Below are 20,472 nucleotides of genomic sequence, written 5' to 3'. Positions count from 1 at the left end.
ACCCAAAAATCCGGGGTATGCTTATTATTCTGTTTTTTTATTTATAATTTCGTGAAGTAATTGATTAAAACAACGTGTAAAAAGCAGATCATTTCATTTTAATAACATCGTATTCACACACTTTGTATTCCTGTCCATAAAAAATATTAATAAACATATATGATAAATAATAAAATAAATCTTAAACTTAATGTAGGTAACTTGTAACAATAATTCAAACAACAAAGGTATTCAAACAATTAAAATGCGAACAATTATATTGCTGCAGTATCAAAACATTACATGATTATTTGATTATAAAATTTTAATAATATATGTTCCTTACCTATATACATAAATATTTCGAATATACAATTTTCTACTAGGTGAGGTAGGGTTACATATAGGAATTGAATTTCCGGTTAATACTTATCTACTTTTACATCTTTCATAGGTTATTTTTCCTGGTAGGAACAAGATATTTCACATAAAAACCTATAGTAGATAACAATCAAACATTTCAAGATATTTCAAAGGAAATGTGTTTGTGATTAAATCACTAGGAAAAAACTTGAGATAAATGTTAATTTTAATTAATTATGTTTATATTTTATAACTAGTAGAAATACAATCGGAAAAGAGAAAAAAAAGACCTTTTGCACTACTAAAGTAACATTAGCCTCACTTGACTTATGCTAATATAGTTTCCATTGTAATCCTACGCTGAATATAAATTGGTTTACATTGAATGACACGTCGTCTTTCACCGGCTTTTTGTAGTTATTGTTATAACAGGATGTAGTGATGTCGCTCATTCAGTAATCTTGTAAGTTTGTTGAATGGTAGGCAAGTTTTCTAAATACAAGTTGATGATTAAATTCAGGGATTTAAACTAAAATATTGAGTGGCGTTATAACTTGAGAAAATATTGCAAAAAGTAGTTTGTCTTATTCTCGAGGAAAGTAGGCCTTTTCTTTTAACAATTTCGGTTTAGGTTCAATGGTTGTATTATAAGCTTTAATTATGTGAAGATAAGGTATATTTTTGCCTACAACACTACCGCCAATAACTTTACTCTTATCTAAATATATCAGACACACAACAGACGGGAAGATAATAAAATAAATACATTTAAAAGTGGCTGTGCCATGAACGATTGTAGATAATAAATACTTCGTTCGTTCTAATTGAACATTAAAATATATGTGATGTAGGAATAAGTGTAAGTTAGTAATATCACATTGAGTCTGAAGATCATTGCATACAGCCCGATTATCTCATTTGATGCTTTAAAAAGTACATAATACCATTTATTGTTATTAAGGTTGTTTCAAGTCTATGAAACCAACAAAAAATGAGAACAACCCATTATTAAACCTATTACATCAGTGACAGTGATAAGTTTAGAATGACTTTCAGAATCTGGTTTCTTAAAACTAATAGATAATAAATTCATAAACCATCAAATGAACAAATCAGGTAGCGAATATAATATACCATTCTAAGTCGATTAGTCATATCTCCATACGACTTTCATCTTGACATACATATTATTTATACCTTGTTGACTAAAACTACAATTCAAAACTGCAGATCTTGTTTCATTAATGTATAATAAAACAATAATAGTTGATACTAAAAAATGGTGACTTTCAGTGATAGTGTTTCTGCATTTACATGGTGCGAGTTTCTCGTCCGATTTTGGGCGAAACATCAAACGTACCTATGCCATTACCGTAGGTCGTTAATTACTAGGTGATTATCTAACAAAACTGTTTACATTCATGTCAAAAATTAAAATTAAATGATAATGTCACAACATGAATACGACACTCGTAAGGAATACTATTTACTTACCCAACCGACATTAGCTATTCATGGCAAGGCATGTATTGTATAAATTTAAGATGCAATGTCATGCGTGTAAATTTTCGTGTTACGTTAGTAGTATGTTCAACACTAGAATCTCATACCGTGTAAAGGTCCTATATGGGATCAATGTTAGTAAGATCAGAAGCTAACATTAAAGGCGTGGTCCAGGTCCTTGATGAGGTCTTCCGTGTCCTCGAGTCCCACGGAGAGGCGGATGAGCGAGTCAGTGATGCCGAGCTCGGCGCGCTGCGCCGCTGGCACGGACGCGTGCGTCATTACTGATCTGGAAATTCAAAATACAAGTGTTCAAGCAGGGTTCGAAAGGATAATTATCAATGATAGTCAACTTGACATTATCGTGATTTTGATGCCTGATAATTATCGATTTGATAATAACCTAATTTTTTTTTGTCACAACAAGGGTTTTACATAACAATTATTTTTACACACATACTATTAACTAACTTAACCTAGACAATATATGTATAAATAAGCTCAGATTACAAACTACGTGACAATAGTGCAGTGTACAATCTCAGTCTCAGCTATTTCAATGGTTAATAAAAAAACTAATCAATATTTGGTCAGTTTTTATTTGTACATACATAGCAAAAAAACGCCCCAATCATTATTTTTTACTATCAAAGAATTCAAAGAAAATGAATATAGCACCATCCATACCTGGGGCATCCATATCGCGATAATTATCAAAGACTATAATTATCTGGATAATTTCGAACCCTGTGTTTAAGCATGTACTCGTAGGTTCACGGAATACCACTGTAGCCTTTCCTTAAATCTTTGATCGCCACGCCTCTTATAAATAACGTGCCATCGTAAACCTTATTGCAGTGCGTGAAGGTACAGTGAGGTTCGAAATTGCATGGTTAAATTACGAATGGAATTCATTCATAATTTCTCAGTGCAATTTCGAACCTCACTGTACAGCTATACAGCCACAGCAATAATAGTACTTAATTAGACAGCAACCGTGCGAGTCTTAGGCCGTCTTTAGCGGTTAATGAGCTAAACATTTAAAAATTCACGTTCATCAGTGTTTAAATCTCGGATGCAAGCACTAGTCTCACCAAGCCACAGATTAAATTTTAATTATAGTACTAGGTACAGAAGATTCACTCTCTAACAAAACGCGTCTATTACGACAGATATGTCCGCAAGGTGGCGCAAGCGCGGCGCGCGGCAACTCCTATGGCTAGACACCAAAATTGGTGTGGGCTGCATGTACTTGTAGCGACGCGACGAAATTTGCACTGACTATGGAAATGCTGCCCCCTTAAATCCTATAAAAATATGACGTTTATAATCGCACTTCCATATTTTGTCACTTCAAAGTCAGCCCAAAACTTATCTATCTATACTCATCCTTTCTATTTCAAGTTTATCCAGGCTAGCTGTGTCCTGGTACCTTGTATCATCACTTTTTTGCGTGCGACTCTACTTGACTAATCTACTTCTACCCTTGATGATATAGTGATGTAAACAAGAAGTATATTATGCTAAAGTTATTGATTATTTTGTTTGGATATCGCAGAAAAAACCCTAAGTGATTGGCTGTCTTAACTCCGACGAACGTTGAACGAATAAATGAGTAGGTAAACGGTATAGTATACGTATTGGTAAACAAATAGACATCTAGTGAGGTATTCAAAATTTACTAAAGGCGATCTTATTCTCTTCACTATAATGTTCAGTTTATTTTGAAAACATAGCCTGCTTAAGTTCTGCCGCTGAATGTAAGTATGTCAGTGTTCCCTCGTCTACTGGACCAGTAGTACTGGTCTAATACGGTGAAGTCATTTTATTTCTGTCATTTTGTCGCAGCGACAATATTATGAGTTTCCTAGCAGCTTTCGTATTGACTGTCACTGTGACAAGGTACAAAATGTAGTAAATACAGCTACAGCAATAACAGTAAACAGTTTACAGTACTTACGGTAGCTCAGCCAAACTCTCGTATCCGCCCAAGCTCTCGGCCAGCGTGAACACCTTCAAGCTCTGCAGGAACTTTCTGGACTCCTGCAGACCGCCCGAGTGCTTGAAACTGAACACTCCAGAATGGCCCGTCATCTGTTTCTTCGCCAGCTCGTGCTGTGGGTGAGATTTCAGACCTGGAAATTTAATAATAAATCATAATTTACTAGTAGCCCTGTGAGCTGTAGACCTCGCGAGCATAGCTTAAAACTGAATAAATGTGTTACTCCGCCATTTAAAAAAAAAACTAATACCTGAAGCGACTAAACCATTATGTTTAATAATCATCAAACCTGCTGACAAAATTTCACGAGAATCGGTTGCAACAACATGTAGAGGAAAACATCCGGACATACAAAAGCATTTTTGCCCAAGCTGAAACGAAGACCATCGTTAACGCTCGGTGAATTATTTTCTCAATAATTATGTATAATATTTTGTTTAAATACTTCACCTGTACTTTTCTTTGAACTGTGGCCTGCTAAATAGTGTTTATAAATTATTAAAGTTAGGATATTTATTACATTGGATATTTCACAGCGTATGTATTAAACAAATTAGCTCAAACGCTAATTGGTTCGACAATGAAAGACCGTACCGTGACCGTACCTAATAATCAAGACGATATTAACGAATCCACATTCAATTTTCATTCTATTACAAGTTTCAATTGCCACCATCATCAGACCGGCTTGATGGTACAATCAGGCGTATTCAAATTTTAATTATAAGATATGAATTCGATCTGGATTAGATGTGGATCGAATTCAAATCCTATAATTAAAATTATAATACGCCTGTTATTTATGTTATTGCACGACTGGCATAGATATGCAATATTTCAGGTATAGAAACTGGGAAGAGGGTCAAGTTTAACTCAAAGTTTGATTGCAATCATTGCACAAGATATTTATAGGGATTTCATTGACGTCAAATATTGTGTCAATCGAACGATTGACTAAAGTGATAATGATAACTCCGAATAAAAAAAATGTTGTCGTTCATCTAATTAACTTATCATTATCAAATTATGTAACAGGTTAAAGATGACACATTATCTTACTAACTTGTGAGATATTTCGTGTGATGATAATACAAGAGTTATTTAGTAAGAATTATAATTTGTTTTAAGCAATAATGTTAGTATGACCGAGTTGGTGGTAACTACTGGGTATTTTTTTTTTCAGTAGTTACCACTGGTAAAAGGTGGGGGGTTTTTTTTTTCAGTAGTCACCACCAAAATTTTGTTAAAACTTAAAAATTAATAAAAACAGTATAAATTATATAATACTAGAGACCCGTTGCGGCGTCAACACGCCGCTAGAGTATGGTTCTAAAAGTTAGGTTGCCTGTCCACTGGAGCGGAGCGGTAATCGAGGAAAAAATCCAGCAATAGAATTTCATTAAAATTTCAGAGCGGAGATTTTTCCTCGCTCATCGCTCCGCCACCTCGCTCCGCTCCTGTGGACAGGCAGCCTAAGACTGAACGCTTAATGAAATCAGGAAATGTGACGTCTTCAGATGAATCACTGGCTGTCACTATCTATTTGATGCTGACTATACCCACAGAATATGAAATCTTATACATAATTATCCATAATATATACTATATAACTATATTATTACTATATATTTTACTATATCCATACTAATATTATAAATGCGAAAGTCTGTCTGTCTGTCTGTCTGTGTGTTCCCTCTTCACGCTTAAACCGCTGAATCGATTTAGATGAAATTTGGTATACAGATAGTTTGAGTCCCGGGGAAGGACATAGGATACTTTTATCCCAGAATTTACCCCTCAAGGGGGTGAAAAGGGGGGTGGAAATTTGTATGGGGAATCAATAACCGCTGAACCGATTTAGATGAAACTTGGTATGGGGATAGTTTGAGCTGTGGGAAAGGATATAGAATAACTTTTATCCACGAAATCATCCCTTAAGGGTGTAAAAAATGGGGTGGAAATGTATAGCGTGGACCAATTTGGGGGTAAAAAAAGGATGGATTAAAAAGCAGATAAGAATTAAGGTACCCATATTACTAATTCCACGCAGACGAAGTCGCGGGCAAAAGCTATAATATTATAAATGCGAAAGTCTGTCTGTCTGTCTGTCTGTCTGTGTTACCTCTTCACGCTTAACCCTTAAATGCATAATGATGTATATATGCATCGTATATTTGATGGTCCGTGGCTCAATATGCAGCTATCCAAAATATTATTCCCTCAATCTATACAACATGACACATCTATTTCAATTTATTAAAAAGTTATACAAAAAATCATGCATTTAAGGGTTAAAGCGCTAAACCGATTTAGTTGAAATTTGGTATACAGATAGTTTGAGTCCCGGGGAAGGACATAGGATACATTTTATCCCAGAAGTCACCCCTCAAGGGGGTGAAAAGGGGGGTGGAAATTTGTATGGGGAATCAATAACCGCTCAACCGATTTAGATGAAACTTGGTATGGGGATGGTTTGAGCTGTGGGAAATGATATAAAATAACTTTTATCCCCGAAATCATCCCTTAAGGGTGTAAAAAATGGGGTGGAAATGTATAGTGTGGACCAATTTGGGGGTGAAAAAATGATGGATTAAAAAGCAGATTTGTTTAAGAATTAAGATACCCAAATTACTAATTCCACGCAGACGAAGTCGCGGGCAAAAGCTAGTTTCTTATAAAATGGCGATCCCCGCAATTTGCGAATTTCGGTTTTCGCGGTAGACCCTCTGACCTAATAATAGACATAGTATATACACGTAGTTATAGACATGAAACCGAGCGACCAGTGGTAAGAGAAAGACATATTCATGAGAAAGACAGTTTCATGTATGGCAGCATTATCCTTTTTAGGGTTCCGTACCCAGGGGGTAATAACGGGACCCTATTACTAAGACTCCGCTGTCCGTCTGTCTGTTACCAGGCTGTATCTCACGAACCGTAATAGCTAGACAGTTGAATTTTCACAGATGATGTATTTATGTTGCCGCTATAACAACAAATACTAAAAAGTACGGAACCCTCGGTGGGCGAGTCCGACTCGCACTTGGCCGGTTTTTTCTCTTTCACTCTTATAAATTTCGGTATTTCGCCATCACCTCCATCTCATTCGGCATTTTTTCATGGTCGGGTTATGCCATCATAGCAAACCCGACCATGAAAAAATGCCCGGTCGGTGATAAAGATAAAGCATGGCACTATTTTCTCTTTCCTCTATCAAAGAGTGTCAGGCCCTTGAACCTAATTTAGTTATTTTTTAATTTACTTTTTTGAAAGTATGTACAACGACTGGACCGCGACCTTGGTACCGTCAAAATATCTCTTTCTCGCTCTCTGCGTACGGCAGCCCACCTTAAGCGCCTAACACATTACCGCACCGCACTGGTCATTGTGCGATGCACCTATAAGTAAGAGCGAGAAAGAGATATTATAGCCGTATTTAACAGACTATCGTAAAATCCATTAGAGACTACCACAACTCACCGCAGCCTTGGTGCGGTGCGGCGCTCGTATCGATAGTGTGCAAGGTTGTCACTGTACATACGTTAAGGACGCAGCTATAAGTTAGAGCGAGAAAGAGATATTTTGACCGCACCAATACGGCTTTTCGAGATATTCTCTTTCTCGCTCTCACTTATGGGTGTGGCGCACCAAGATCGCGGTGCGGTGCGGTAGTCTGTTACGGATTTTACACACGATCGCACATACGCCGCACTGCACCAAGGGCGCGGACCGATGCGGTAATTAACAGAGGGCGCCAGCATAGCTTGCCCTGTCAATACCTAGAATTGTGTCAAATTTTTGTTTTTTTAATGCCCTGGATGCCAGCCCTTTAAGCCAAATCTTATAGAAAAAGGGGCAAGCTATGATGGCGCCATCTCTGCAAACCTTTGACAGTTGCCAACCCCATTGGCTGACCGTTTACCTTAAAGATCCGACATCATTTAACATCCTCATAAGAACAAACCTCGCCTTACGTGCTTTGTGAAGTAAATATACATGTTTTTCCCCACCGATTTGTATGGTTTATGGTGGGCTGGTGGGCTACAAATTCTGTCCCTCACGGGCGCACGCGGTACGCCACTTCTATAGGATCCTACCTTCTATGGGCCACAGCAACAATAAAATAAACATGTGTCATTTTGATGAGTACGATGTGGATGACACATGTCTGACATGTTGTCAAACACAATAATACAATTTTATGGTGTTTTAATATAATTTTTAGTGTGGTGTATGCATGTTACAGTCTCAAAACAAATATTTGAATGGATCGGATACCTTACATACATTGGATATATGTTTGAGTTCAATTCAATCTCAAGTCAGAACAAAGGTCACGTGGTACATTTTTTCAAATTAACTTTTTAGTACTTTTTCGGGAAAAAATCAAAAACTAAGACCTTATTGCAAATCTGTAGCATGAGACGAATCTAATGACATATCATTTATCAAAATCGGACCATAACTGTAGATCTGATGGGATGAACAAAAATCGGCCTCGCGTAATATATATATATATAGATAAATTTAGTACTTTAATAAATAATGAGATGTCGATTGGTATTCCAGTAAACTGAGTCAATAAAAGCGATCAAAAATAGTAGTAGTAGTAGTAGTAGTAGTAGTAAATCACTTTATTGTACAAAACAAAAATTGTTAACATGAAATTCATATAAATTTAGGTACAAAGGCGAGCTTATCCCTATAAGGGATTAGGGAAATAGTAGTTTTTTTTTGTTCGTTCATATAATTAATTCTAATTACAATTGATAAGATAAGTTTCAAACATTAATTTCTCTGTGACTATTTCAGTTTTGGCACTAGTAACGGTAAAACTGTTTTTTTTATATATCATTGCAAGAATGTATATATTACCTGGATGCATAACTTCTGTGACGTTCGGGTGCTTCTCTAGCCACTCAGCGATGATTTGTGCAGACTTCTTATGCTGTTCCATGCGGAGGGCCAGGGTCTTCAAGCTGCGGTTCACTTGGTAGCAGTCGAACGGAGACGGCACCACGCCCATTGCTGTAAAAAAGTTTGTGTAATTTTACTATAGTCTAATTAAACGTATTATCAGTGTCGAACCAAGATAAATCTGCTTGGCATTTGCAATGACAAAGTGTAATAATGTCATAATTAATGTGAAATTTCCATGAAAATATTACGTTTATAGTGTCACTTCCTCACTTTGTTCTAATCAAATCGGTGCAAGGTTAGCTTTCACGGAGTCTTCACCTGGTTAATCAAATATACATACGTAGATGATACGTCAATCTTCCGGACTCGTATTTTTGAATACAATTAACAAATGTCAAATAGCTATGAGAGGTAAAAAGGTGAGCAGAGTCCGTATATACCGTGTGGTATATAATACTGTAGTTTTAATTCTGCTGCTAGCTGCACGTTGATCGCATCCGCTAACTTAAAAGTGACTTCAAGTAAATGTACCTATAAAAATATTTTACGATAATGCATACGGATTTGTCTTTTACGACTAGCCTTTGTTCATCCAAATACTGTAGGGCATATATCCAGCTAATTGTTCGTAATATGCACCAACTCAATGTCAATGTATGTAAACAATGGCTTTGTTAGTGGCTTGACTGATAAGATAATTTATTATTGTGTATTTAAATTGCACAGGTAGCAACTAACGAGTAACTCTGTCGCCTTTTGTAATTTTCGCAGACTTGTATATAATGTTGGCTTAATGAGTAATTCAAGTTTGAGACCTCCAGCGCCGAACGCAACTTTGTCCAAAATCGAAAAAACCGCTAACATTACCTTTTTTTAAGATTTGGGTGATTATCACCCTAAAGGACTTAGTACTTTCTCAGAGCGTTTTTAGACTGTAATAGTCTCTGTAGATCTAATAGTTTCCGAGATAAAGCCTTTCAAAAGTTATAATTTTTCGTACGTTATAATATTTTTAGGGTTCCGTACCCAAAGGGTAAAAACGGGACCCAATTACTAAGACTCCGCTGTCCGTCTGTCTGTCTTTCACCAGGCTGTATCTCATGAAACGTGATAGCTAGACAGTTGAAATTTTCACAGATGATGTATTTCTGTTGCCGCTATAACAACAAATACTAAAAAGTACGGAACCCTCGGTGCGCGAGTCTGACTCGCACTTAGCCGGTTTTTTTTTACTTGTTTACATAGTAAGCATCATACTCTACCACGTGTCGACTCAGTCGACTGTCGAGGTACACAAAAAAATTGACAACCGACGAAAAAGAAAAAAAAAATGTAAATACTAACCGTTTTGTAGGAATCGGAGTCTCTCTGCGAGTTCGTCATTATTTAGAATCGCGGCCCCCATGATGACGTCAGAGTGACCGTTCATGTATTTCGTGAGGGAATAGATGACTACATCAGCCCCGAAGTCTAACGGCCTCTGGAGGTATGAAGTCAGGAAAGTGTTGTCCACCACTACCAATATGTGCTCTCCGTGGCTCTTCACGGCTTTGACTACGGTGGCGATGTCGGCGATCTTCAGGTTGGGGTTCGTTGGGGTTTCTAACCACACCATCTGCGAAGAGTTAGTTTGGTAATAACAAAAATAGATATAACTCCGTAATAGATGGATACAGTCTAAGAAAAAAAGTGCCTCGAAAATCACGAAAATTTGATTCTCGATCAGATGGCGCCACTAGTTTTGGCCTACACTCGTATAGAGGGCGTTGACTGTTTCGTTTGTTATTTATAATTTTAACGCATACCAGTGAAAGAACATGGGTCAAAATCATATAAAAATAATTAATGCAAATAAAAAAATCATTTATCCATATTTAAATACATTTTATCGTATTTTTATAAATATTTATTTTTAGTTTTAAAGTGTGTCGACAGATGGCAGTGAATTTACTGGGGTTACGAAATTTACTATGACAGTACCGCTCTAGTATAAGTTACTCTATGGTAATAAGAATGCTGAAGCGCAAGTTACGCAGTACGCACCAAAGGTAGATTTTATTACAATACATACATGGGACTGTATCTTTATGATGCAACCGGGAAAGTGCTAAGATGTAACGATGTAAGTAAAGGCTGATTGGAAACCGCTTTGGCTATTACCTTGTATGTTTAGGACAATATTATTTTGCACTATTGATACAGTTTAGCTGGAGTTTAGAAATAGGTAGGTTGTCAGCTTGTCACGGTCACAGGGACGTGACATTATTTGTAGACTCATAATTATTATCTTGAACCGTTATCAACGACAACGCTTGTTAAGCAATATTTAAACGGTAGACACCAAATTTATTATTTTAATAAGTACCCACTGGTTAAAAGAAAATAAAAACTATCGTTTCAAATTGTGGAAATATTTTCTTTGTCCCAAAATGACCCACTCTGTTGCTTAATCTATATTTTTTTACTTTACCAATTTACCATCTTTAATCCGTTAGATTAGAACATAAAGTTCCAGTTCTGAGCTTCTTCCATTTCCCCCAAAAAATCACATTATTTTTAATTAGTTATCGATATTTCACTATCTAAAAACTTGAATCATAGATATGTGTAACTAAGTTGTTTTGCCCTTACATGGTCCATATTATTTGTAATATGCGTGCAAACGTTTTGGGTTTAATTTATTGCGATTGCAGTCACACAGTAGGTTTAGTTTAATTTCTTTGGATGATGCAATTGCCTCTCACGTGTTTTACTTAGCCACGTATTTTGAAACATTTATTCGATTATGCTCGAGTGTTGTTTTATCCCAAGAAAATAAAATTTTAATTCCAGTATGACGTAAAGAACGGAATAATATTTACAGCTGAATTCTACGTCCATCCTTCTCTTAGTAATTTTTAAAGATATCCATTATCCAAGAACTTTTGAAGTAAGGAAAGGTACCTAATTGTGCGAGAATCAAAGTCTGAGAGGATATGTCTCACTCTTACTGTAGATGCCGCTAGGGGCCTTATTCAAACCATGCAAAACTTATATGATGGAAATATATGTAATGATATACTTATATTCGACTCGGCCGGTTTCATTAACACTCTGTAAGGGGACAGGTGATCCTGAATTGCGAAACCAAATGTCGCCCGAGCTTATTTTTTTAGGGTTCCGTACCCAAAGGGAAAAAACGGGACCCTATTACTAGGACTCTGCTGTCCGTCTGTCTGTCACCAGGCTGTATCTCATGAACCGTGATAGCTACCCAACTAACAATACGAGGTAGAATAAAGGTTTTTGCGACCAAATTTTGTGGTCGTATAAACGTCGTATATACGTTTATACGACGCGATTTAGCCGCATCTTATTCAACTTAAAGACGTAAAAAAGTTGAGTAATGGTCGTTTAATACCCATTTAGTTGCATAGTTGTTGTATATGCGTCGCCGATTCGACAGTTAGTCGTATAATAGTAACTACTACGACGCCTATTAAACTTAAGGAGGTGTAGTGGTGCGAAATACGACATTTATACAACTTTAAGTTGAGTTATCGACGCTTAAATGTCGTATAAATAGCTTATTTCTTCATCGTTCTGCGTCGGCGTGTGTGCATGGTCAGGATATAATATATTATCAATAGGACAGCAATATTAACAGCAAAGTGGTGTGAAATTGAAAGAAAGGTAACCATTTTTTTAAGTTGGTAAGAGTACCAACGCCACTTTGTGGCCGTCGGACGGTCACTTCACTGGAACTATTAAAGTATTCAATTCACCCACCTGCCGCGCACTGGCAGGATTGGTGACATTTGAGACACACTACCATCTAAAAATGACACGAAACCCTCTTTTTTATTACTTTCTGCAGCTTGAGTTCTTACAACTGTAATATAGTGTATATGTGTTTGTATTCGAAGCGACAGTTGTTTATTTTTGACTTTTCTTCGGAAACCACCACTCCTCTTTATGTTTTCCATTTATTTGAATCCATCTCAACAAGACATAGACTTTTCTCTATAATTTCAATGGACGTATCAAAAGTTGTATAAAAGTTTATTTAACCACATCTATTCGACTATTGGTTAAATAGCAGTAGTATAAGAGCACTTTTTCTACTTAAATACGGATAACGGTCACCCCAGTAACAGTTAGTCGACAGTCAGTTTACCGACTATTTAGTTGCATAAAATGGTAGAATAAATGTTTATTCGACCTTGCTATACGACAATAAGTTTACCGAGTATTTAGTTGCGTAAAATGGTAGAATAAACCTTTACACGACCTTGCTATACGACAATAAGGTCATCGACTATTTAGTTGCATAATATGGTAGAATAAACCTTTATTCGACCTTGCTATACGACAGTAAGTTTACCGACTACTTAGTCGCATAGAATGGTAGAATAAACCTTTATACGACCTTGCTATACGACAATAAGTTCACCGACTATTTAGTTGCATAAAATGGTAGAATAAACCTTTATACGACCTTGCTATACGACAATAAGTTCACCGACTATTTAGTAGCATAATATGGTAGAATAAACCTTTATTCGACCTTGCTATACGACAGTAAGTTTACGGACTACTTAGTTGCATAGAATTGTAGAATAAACCTTTATACGACCTTGCTATACGACAATAAGTTCACCGACTATTTAGTGGCATAAAATGGTAGAATAAACCTTTATACGACCTTGCTATACGACAATAAGTTTACCGACTATTTAGTCGTATAAAATGGTAGAATAAACGTTTATGCGACCTTGCTATACGACAATAAGTTTACCGACTATTTAGTCGCATAAAATGGTAGAATAAACGTTTATTCGACCTTCCTATACCACAATAAGTTTATACGACTATTTAGTTGCATAAAATGGTAGAATAAACGTTTATTCGACCTTGCTATACGACAATAAGTTTATCCGATTATTTAGTTGAATAATGCACCATTACTCGACGTACAGTCAAAATGACGACTGTTATACTACCTTTATAATACTTCGAGTCGTATAGCTACTTGATTATACGACTAAATTGTTTTTTGAGACAGTTGAAATATTCACAGATGATGTATTTCTGTTGCCGCTATAACAACAAATACTAAACAGTACGGAATCCTCGGTGCGCGAGTCCGACTCGGAATCCTCGGTGCGGGAGTCTGACTCGCACTTGGTCGGTTTTTTCATGATATAGGAAACGAGCAGACTCATCGCCTGATGGTAATCGAACCTGATTTACCTGATGGAGGTATTGAACTGATAAATAGATATGTTCACAAGTTCACATTGACGAGTAAGAATGATCAAATATTTTATCCAATACCTACTAAAAGAATAACATAGATAGATAGAATACATACTCTTTATTGGCACACCTCAGTAAGATATACAGCTTAAAGAAAACAATTGATTAAAGATAGAGGTAGACAACAGGCGGTCACTAATTTTAGTATAGCTACGCGAACAAACGAATAATCCTGTCACTGACTACGAACTTACAGCTTTTCAGTTACCTACTCGTACCATCATTTAGACACTCACCTTTGTATTTTCCTTAACTGCTTTATCAACTTCGTCGGGCTTTGTGAAATCGGCGAATGTTGTTTCTATGTTCATTGCGGCTGCCACGGTTCTGATGGGCAATAAATTAAACATTATCAACTACAACGTTTTAGTTAGAGTCATGTAATTTATGAAGCATTACCAATTGATTATGATTGGCTTGAGTTACTCACATATAAGCCTGTGTAAGTTTTACCTATATATACATACATTAAGCTAGCATTCTTTATTAACAATCTATTTTATTTATATATTAATTGAAAATCAATTAAGGTTTAGTTTCAGTAGTCTCCCATCGGGGTTGGGAAGTCAGATGGAAGTCACTTCCATAAAAAAAACTGGTCTGTGGGTCAACTCTTGGGATTAGGTTGCTGAGTGCACCACAGGCTTTTTAAATCTTTTTTATTCAAAATATGATAAGAATAAGAAAACATTTATTGCCACACAAAAAAAAGAGAGATTACAGGAATATATTTACAAATTACATTAACAATTGGCATGCGCGACAAAAGGAACGGGCTCAGCATTATGCTGCGCCAGCCATTTCATTAAGGGGATCCCATGCCCCAATGACCTTCGATTTGAATCCCTTAGTTTTCTAATGTTTTTTTGTAGTTTATCATATTAACAGCAACGGATTTTAGCAATATAGTATCCCATATTTACTTCAAAGTTCATTGTTTTCGAAATATTTGGCGTCAAAGTTGAACAATTTTAGGCCAAAAAACTGGTTTTCTGGCCATAACTTTTGTGTTAATTAGTTTAAAATTAAAACAGACAAATTTTTAGAGACGTCTAAGACGAACCCAAATATGTAGATTTCGTATAAGTAAGATCTTTCACAGCAATCGAGATACGAAAAAAGCGTTTTTTTAGACAATGTTTAAAACAATCATAAATAAATAAGTATTCATTTTTTTCACAATCCGGTAGACAAAAATGGAGATAAAAGATTGAAGAACCGATAGCCGCTTGTCTTATAATTTTATATGTAGTGCAAAAGTAGTAGATACGATTCAAAACTTGTCAAAAATCGATGAAAACCTCAGGTAGCCCCTTAAAAATTGACCGCACAGCGCTGATTTCAGTCCACCCCCTTACTGAACCACATTGATATGTATGCGGGATATTATTTTTAACAGAAATTTTAGAATAAATAAATTAAACGAAAAATTACGTTTCATACTGTTACAAAATTTCATACAATTAACAAGTCTCAGCCGAAAAATGAAAATAAATAAATGGTTTTCATTTAAATTACACGGTACTAGTTTGACAGTTACCAAAAAAAAAGACTAAAGTACTTTTTGTATGACAGAGTATACTTATGGTTGCGCCTCTACCTACACAAGTACGCGCGGACATACGAAAGTAAATTTTAGGTAGGTATTTAGTCTTCATTCTTTTCATTTCTCATGCTCTGAAAGAGGGTCATTGTTGTTTTAAAAGGTGCGCAGAAAATGACGCGTGTGTCTGCACTAGAGCATTTTACGTTCGCAGTACGATTTTTTACGATAAGCAATTAAATTTCGAGTTTAAATGGATTTGTTATACAATTTCCATTCTGATATGACTCCCCATTCCATAAATAACGATACTTTTGCCTAAATTGTTAGGGGTACTTTCAAACCCTCAAAAAATACCGAAAAAAATGTATACTTAGTCATGTTTTTAAAAAACATATGCATTTTACTTTCCTCGTATTCGAAATGAAAAGAAGACAATTTAACTCGGGTGAAATTGGTGAAAGGCATCATTTCAGCCTCGGACTATTGGCGCCTCACTGCGTTCGAGCGCCAAAATACCTCGGCAGGAATGAGTGCCTTCCATCCCTTGTTTAACAATCTACTATTGTCCGCTACCTATGTATTTATTAGGAACGCACTTTATCGCGATATGCATCATATCATATGTATAATACCATATAATACCTACTTTAATTAAGATTTTCCTAAATCTAATATGAGAAACACATCTAAGTACATACTACATACTTACTAAGAGGCATGATAATGTGGTCGGTGCTACAAATCTTCCTTCATACGTGGCACGTGATCGCTAATTTATCCACTTATTGAAAGTAGTATTTTGTTATGGACTTTATATTCCCGTAATATGGTTTCATTTTGCTTGCGAAGTGTCGTTAGAGCAGATATAAAAGGAGTGCCAAAATGAATAGACGTGGAGTCGACCTTTATAGTTTGCACGTATCTTACGAGTATATATGTTTCCAATGATATTCGAAGAGGATATTAACTCACTGGGGCCTCCACTCGGGATGTGGCAAATATTTATATTAGGCGTTTCCTCTTATCTCTATGTTAAAAAACAGACGCTAAGCTATGCTCATAAATTATGCATATTTCGATTAGGAATTATTACAACACGAAATTGAAACGTGTTTTTATAATAGTTCCTATAAAATGACAGTTTTTGTGATTTACTAAAACGTGTGTTTTATTTTATCGCGTGTATTATTTCCTTAAATATATGATATATGATCTTAAGCCATAAAAAAAATCAACGATTCTATTGATTGTATTTTTCGTTATATGACAATACTTATATAGGTAGGGTGCTACAAGGGCTAACTTGTGTTTTGTGCGAGTGCTGATACATTTTGATTTTGTGTCGCTCAGAAGCGAAAAATTTATTACTATAATTATGAGCGTAGCCAGTGTAATTCTTATTTAGAACCTTGAGCGTACCGAGAGACTTTTATAGCACGAGGTTCAAATATAACTTTGGTCTCGTGTGATACATACAACATTTCACATCAGTAGCAAAAACATTTTAGAGATAAGATAAGACATAATAACATGAAATAAATTATTCACCCTTAAATTCATAAATTCCTCAATATTTAAAAGTTTGTATCAAGTCCCGCACTATGAAACGATAAGATGCGACAGCAACGTGAGGTAAATGTAACACCGCACAGTGCTATTTGAGTCACTGTTTCAAATAGCAAGTATTTTTTGAGGTCCTAAGGTACAACATACTTCCAATTATGTGTGTGCGTTTTGTTTTTTCCGAATCCGTAAAATGTATTTCTCCTATCAGAAACAATTTAAATAAAAGTTATTTTCTATTATTGTATCAGTAAAAACTGCGCGCTATCTCTATCAACATTGTAGTACAGCATACTAATTTACATACTTTTTCTAGCTAGACCATTGTAATGTTAATTACAGTATTATCGTGCATAAGTCAAACATCTAACGAATACTAATGAGGTACTTATAGGCATGGGGAATTAACAGTATCGTTATCATAAGAAGATAAGGGTTTCCATGCCATAAAATGACGTCATAAGAGCGCATCGCTCATGGTTCAATGACTTGCGGAATTGATACGGGAGGAAATTGCCAGTCATTGTTTTATGAGTAGGTAAGTTACATGACACGACACCTATATGGTGAAATAGTTATTCATTCAGCGGTTGAAAGGGATACGCAGCCATTGAAGTGTTAATATAATAGTAGTGTCCGACCGAAACCGGACTTTTTGCAGAAACCGTAGGTTTATTGGTTTTGCTCTAATTTCGGCCAAAATCGAAAACAATTCGCTCGGACACTACCAAAAATACAGTTTCGGCGCGACCGAAAGGTGCAGCAGTGTTTTGGCCAAATCCGCACCTTCGGCCGAAACACAATTTTTATGCCGAAACCGAAACTTCGGTCGGACACTAGTTATTTTGCTTCATTCATAAATATGGCAACAGTAATGTGACAATGACAATACACGACATGAATGGCTCAAAGGCGAAGAAGCTACTAAAATTTGACACGTATGGGAATTACAATAAATAACATTATTATGCCTATTTTACCCGCTTTGCCGTCGTCGCTTTAGTTGGTGAGGTTTATTTTTAAACGATAAGTTTCTTTATGCCGTTCATTTCGCGAATTTTTATGGGCATTTACCTACTAGCTCCTAAGTATTTATATAATAAGTTTAAAAGTAAGTAGGATAAAGTAGGTAGGTACCGTCAACCGGGGTGAATAGGTGTAAAAACCGGGAATGACTTTTCCCTGGTTTAAATCCTTACCCACACAGATTGTATCATGCAAAATCTCCTATTATTTTCAATCGCATGATGCAATTTGTGTATTATCAGGTAGGTAAATGTCATTCCCGGTTTTATCCCTATTCACCCCGCCATCCCTATTCACCTCAAGTTATAGGTATGTAATAGTTATTTGTTATACAAGGGTGCAAAGTTGTATTTTACCCGCGAGTGTGGAATTGAAACACGAGCAAGCGAAAGGATTCTATAGTTGAACCACGAGCGAAGCGAGTGGTTCTTAAAGAGAATCCTGAGCGTAGCGAGTGTTTTAACACACGAGAAGTAAAATACATTTGCACCCGTGTGTAACACAAAACTTTTCCCCTCACTATAGCGAGGAAAGTGCAACATCCACAGGCGTTAGATCATCTTCATCAACTGGAATCACTCATTTTTTTACGATATTATATATTATAACAAAAAACTCTCGAAATTCTGTACTTTTACGCGAGAAGTTTTAAAGCAAAATTTTTGTTGTCAATGTTGACATTTCTGACGTATGAAATGTCAATGATGCGTTTTGAAATTGCATCGACTTAACTTGTGCGTTCAGAATTATATTTAACATAATTATTAAAAAACAAAAGTTTTTTATGGAATTTTAAGGTTTATGACTTAAGATCATTAAATAAAGCTAAATCTGGTATTTTTTATTAGATTTTCAAATCATTTATCTAATGATAATTAATATCGAACGAACCATTATTATGAGCGTTTTACGTTTTGTTATCTGTCAAGCTACTTAAACACGCTCCATCCAAGGTCAAATAACTTTCCCCACTAGTGGATAAAATGCGTTTTTCCCCACTTGTTTTAAAGGATAAAAGACGGCTTTCCGAGCTAGTGAGGGGAAAAGATAGTTTTCATTCTTAAAATATTTTTTCGAATTTATTGCACGTTCTCGTCCTTATTCGACGCGCGAAATACGACTTAAATATAGAAATTTAATCTTAATTTTGGGAAGCAAACATAGGATTTTTATTTAACTAATTATTTTACCTTGCCTTTTCGTTTGTATTGCTCCTTTTTTTCAGGAGCCAGTAAAAATATTAAGCCACATTATCAGTTTTTCTAGATACCTTTATAATAATATAACATGGTACTTACACATTATTTAACGAATGCGGAAAATGTATGATAACATGCCTCAAGATGATACCTACCTATTTAAAGAAATAGATGGGAAATAATATAGGTAGGCATGCAATTAGGTATGCGTGTTTTATGATAATGGGGTTTTTACCTGAACAATCTGTTGGTGCCGCCGTATACATCGTCGCCGGAAATAATGTGGTCACCCGATTTAAGCAGGCCTAGAAGTGTGGTCGTAGTTCCCAAGCCCGAGGCAAAGGTGAAGCCGTGCTTTCCGCCCTCTAGTGCGGCTAGGCATTCTTCAAGAACGTTCCGCGTTGGGTTTCCTGATCTACCGTATTCAAAACCCTGCAATAAAAAGATCTCAAGAATACACGCTAATTGCTTAAAAATGCTTGATTTTATTAAACATAAGTATATATGTTTAATAAATATGTTTGTTTTCACATGACGAAAATCGAAATAATAAAGGATTCTTACCGTATGTTCAGCAGGCGCCGGCTGTTTAAACGTTGTGGATGTGACGATGGGTACAACAACGGCAGACGAACTCCATTTTTCCGGTTCTTGAGCGTGGTGAATAGCGAGAGTCGCGAAACCAGGTTTTTGTTTCAAGAAACCCTGTTCTGCCATCTGAATACAAAAAATATATAAATTTACGAACGAAACACTAAACTTCACTCGCCAAATTTTTTTTAAACGTATCTGCACATTGTTTTTAAAATATCCAATGCCAAGGTTATGGTGTGATAGCAAAAATGTGCTAAAATTACATCATGAACCCCAATTAAAACACGGTTGTTGTAATTACTAAAACACACTATCAATAGTATAATAAAGTACCTTAAGTATTTAATAAAATAACTCGAAAATTATTTAAAACTTGAAATATTATCGTCTTAAATTACGATAATTCTATTTTGAGAATAGCTAGCACACCGGCCGTAACGCACGCCTTCTCCTTTCAAAATGACTGAACGTCTGAACGA

At 35.8% G+C, this 20,472-nt stretch overlaps 1 protein-coding gene across 1 annotated transcript; it reads right to left on the bottom strand.

The window, feature by feature from the left end:
* Positions 1 to 77: 77 nt before the first annotated feature.
* LOC134755778 (cystathionine gamma-lyase) lies at positions 78 to 20,464 on the bottom strand. Its single transcript, XM_063692375.1, has 8 exons — positions 20,327 to 20,464; positions 19,964 to 20,116; positions 19,635 to 19,831; positions 14,302 to 14,392; positions 10,112 to 10,382; positions 8,723 to 8,875; positions 3,806 to 3,980; positions 78 to 2,134 (listed from the first exon to the last, which is right to left on the bottom strand). Exons 2-8 carry the CDS (start codon positions 20,114 to 20,116, stop codon positions 1,990 to 1,992), a joined length of 1,185 nt encoding a protein of 394 aa, XP_063548445.1. The 5' UTR covers positions 20,327 to 20,464; the 3' UTR covers positions 78 to 1,989.
* Positions 20,465 to 20,472: the final 8 nt, after the last annotated feature.

Source organism: Cydia strobilella, chromosome 3, assembly GCF_947568885.1.
Source record: "Cydia strobilella chromosome 3, ilCydStro3.1, whole genome shotgun sequence".
Classification (NCBI taxonomy): domain Eukaryota; kingdom Metazoa; phylum Arthropoda; class Insecta; order Lepidoptera; family Tortricidae; genus Cydia; species Cydia strobilella.
The sequence above is the reverse complement of the archived record's forward strand: the minus strand, read 5'-3'. Positions and strand labels throughout refer to the sequence as shown.

What these genes read in the sequence shown, in the direction of transcription:
- LOC134755778 (XM_063692375.1), bottom strand. Translation starts at nt 20,116, where the DNA reads ATGGCAGAACAGGGTTTCTTGAAACAAAAACCTGGTTTCGCGACTCTC. An exon ending in GGCACCAACAGATTGTTCAG is followed by an intron (nt 14,393 to 19,634) that starts GTAAAAACCCCA and finishes ATTGCCCATCAG; the next exon opens with AACCGTGGCAGCCGCAATGA. An exon ending in CAGTTAAGGAAAATACAAAG is followed by an intron (nt 10,383 to 14,301) that starts GTGAGTGTCTAA and finishes AACTCTTCGCAG; the next exon opens with ATGGTGTGGTTAGAAACCCC.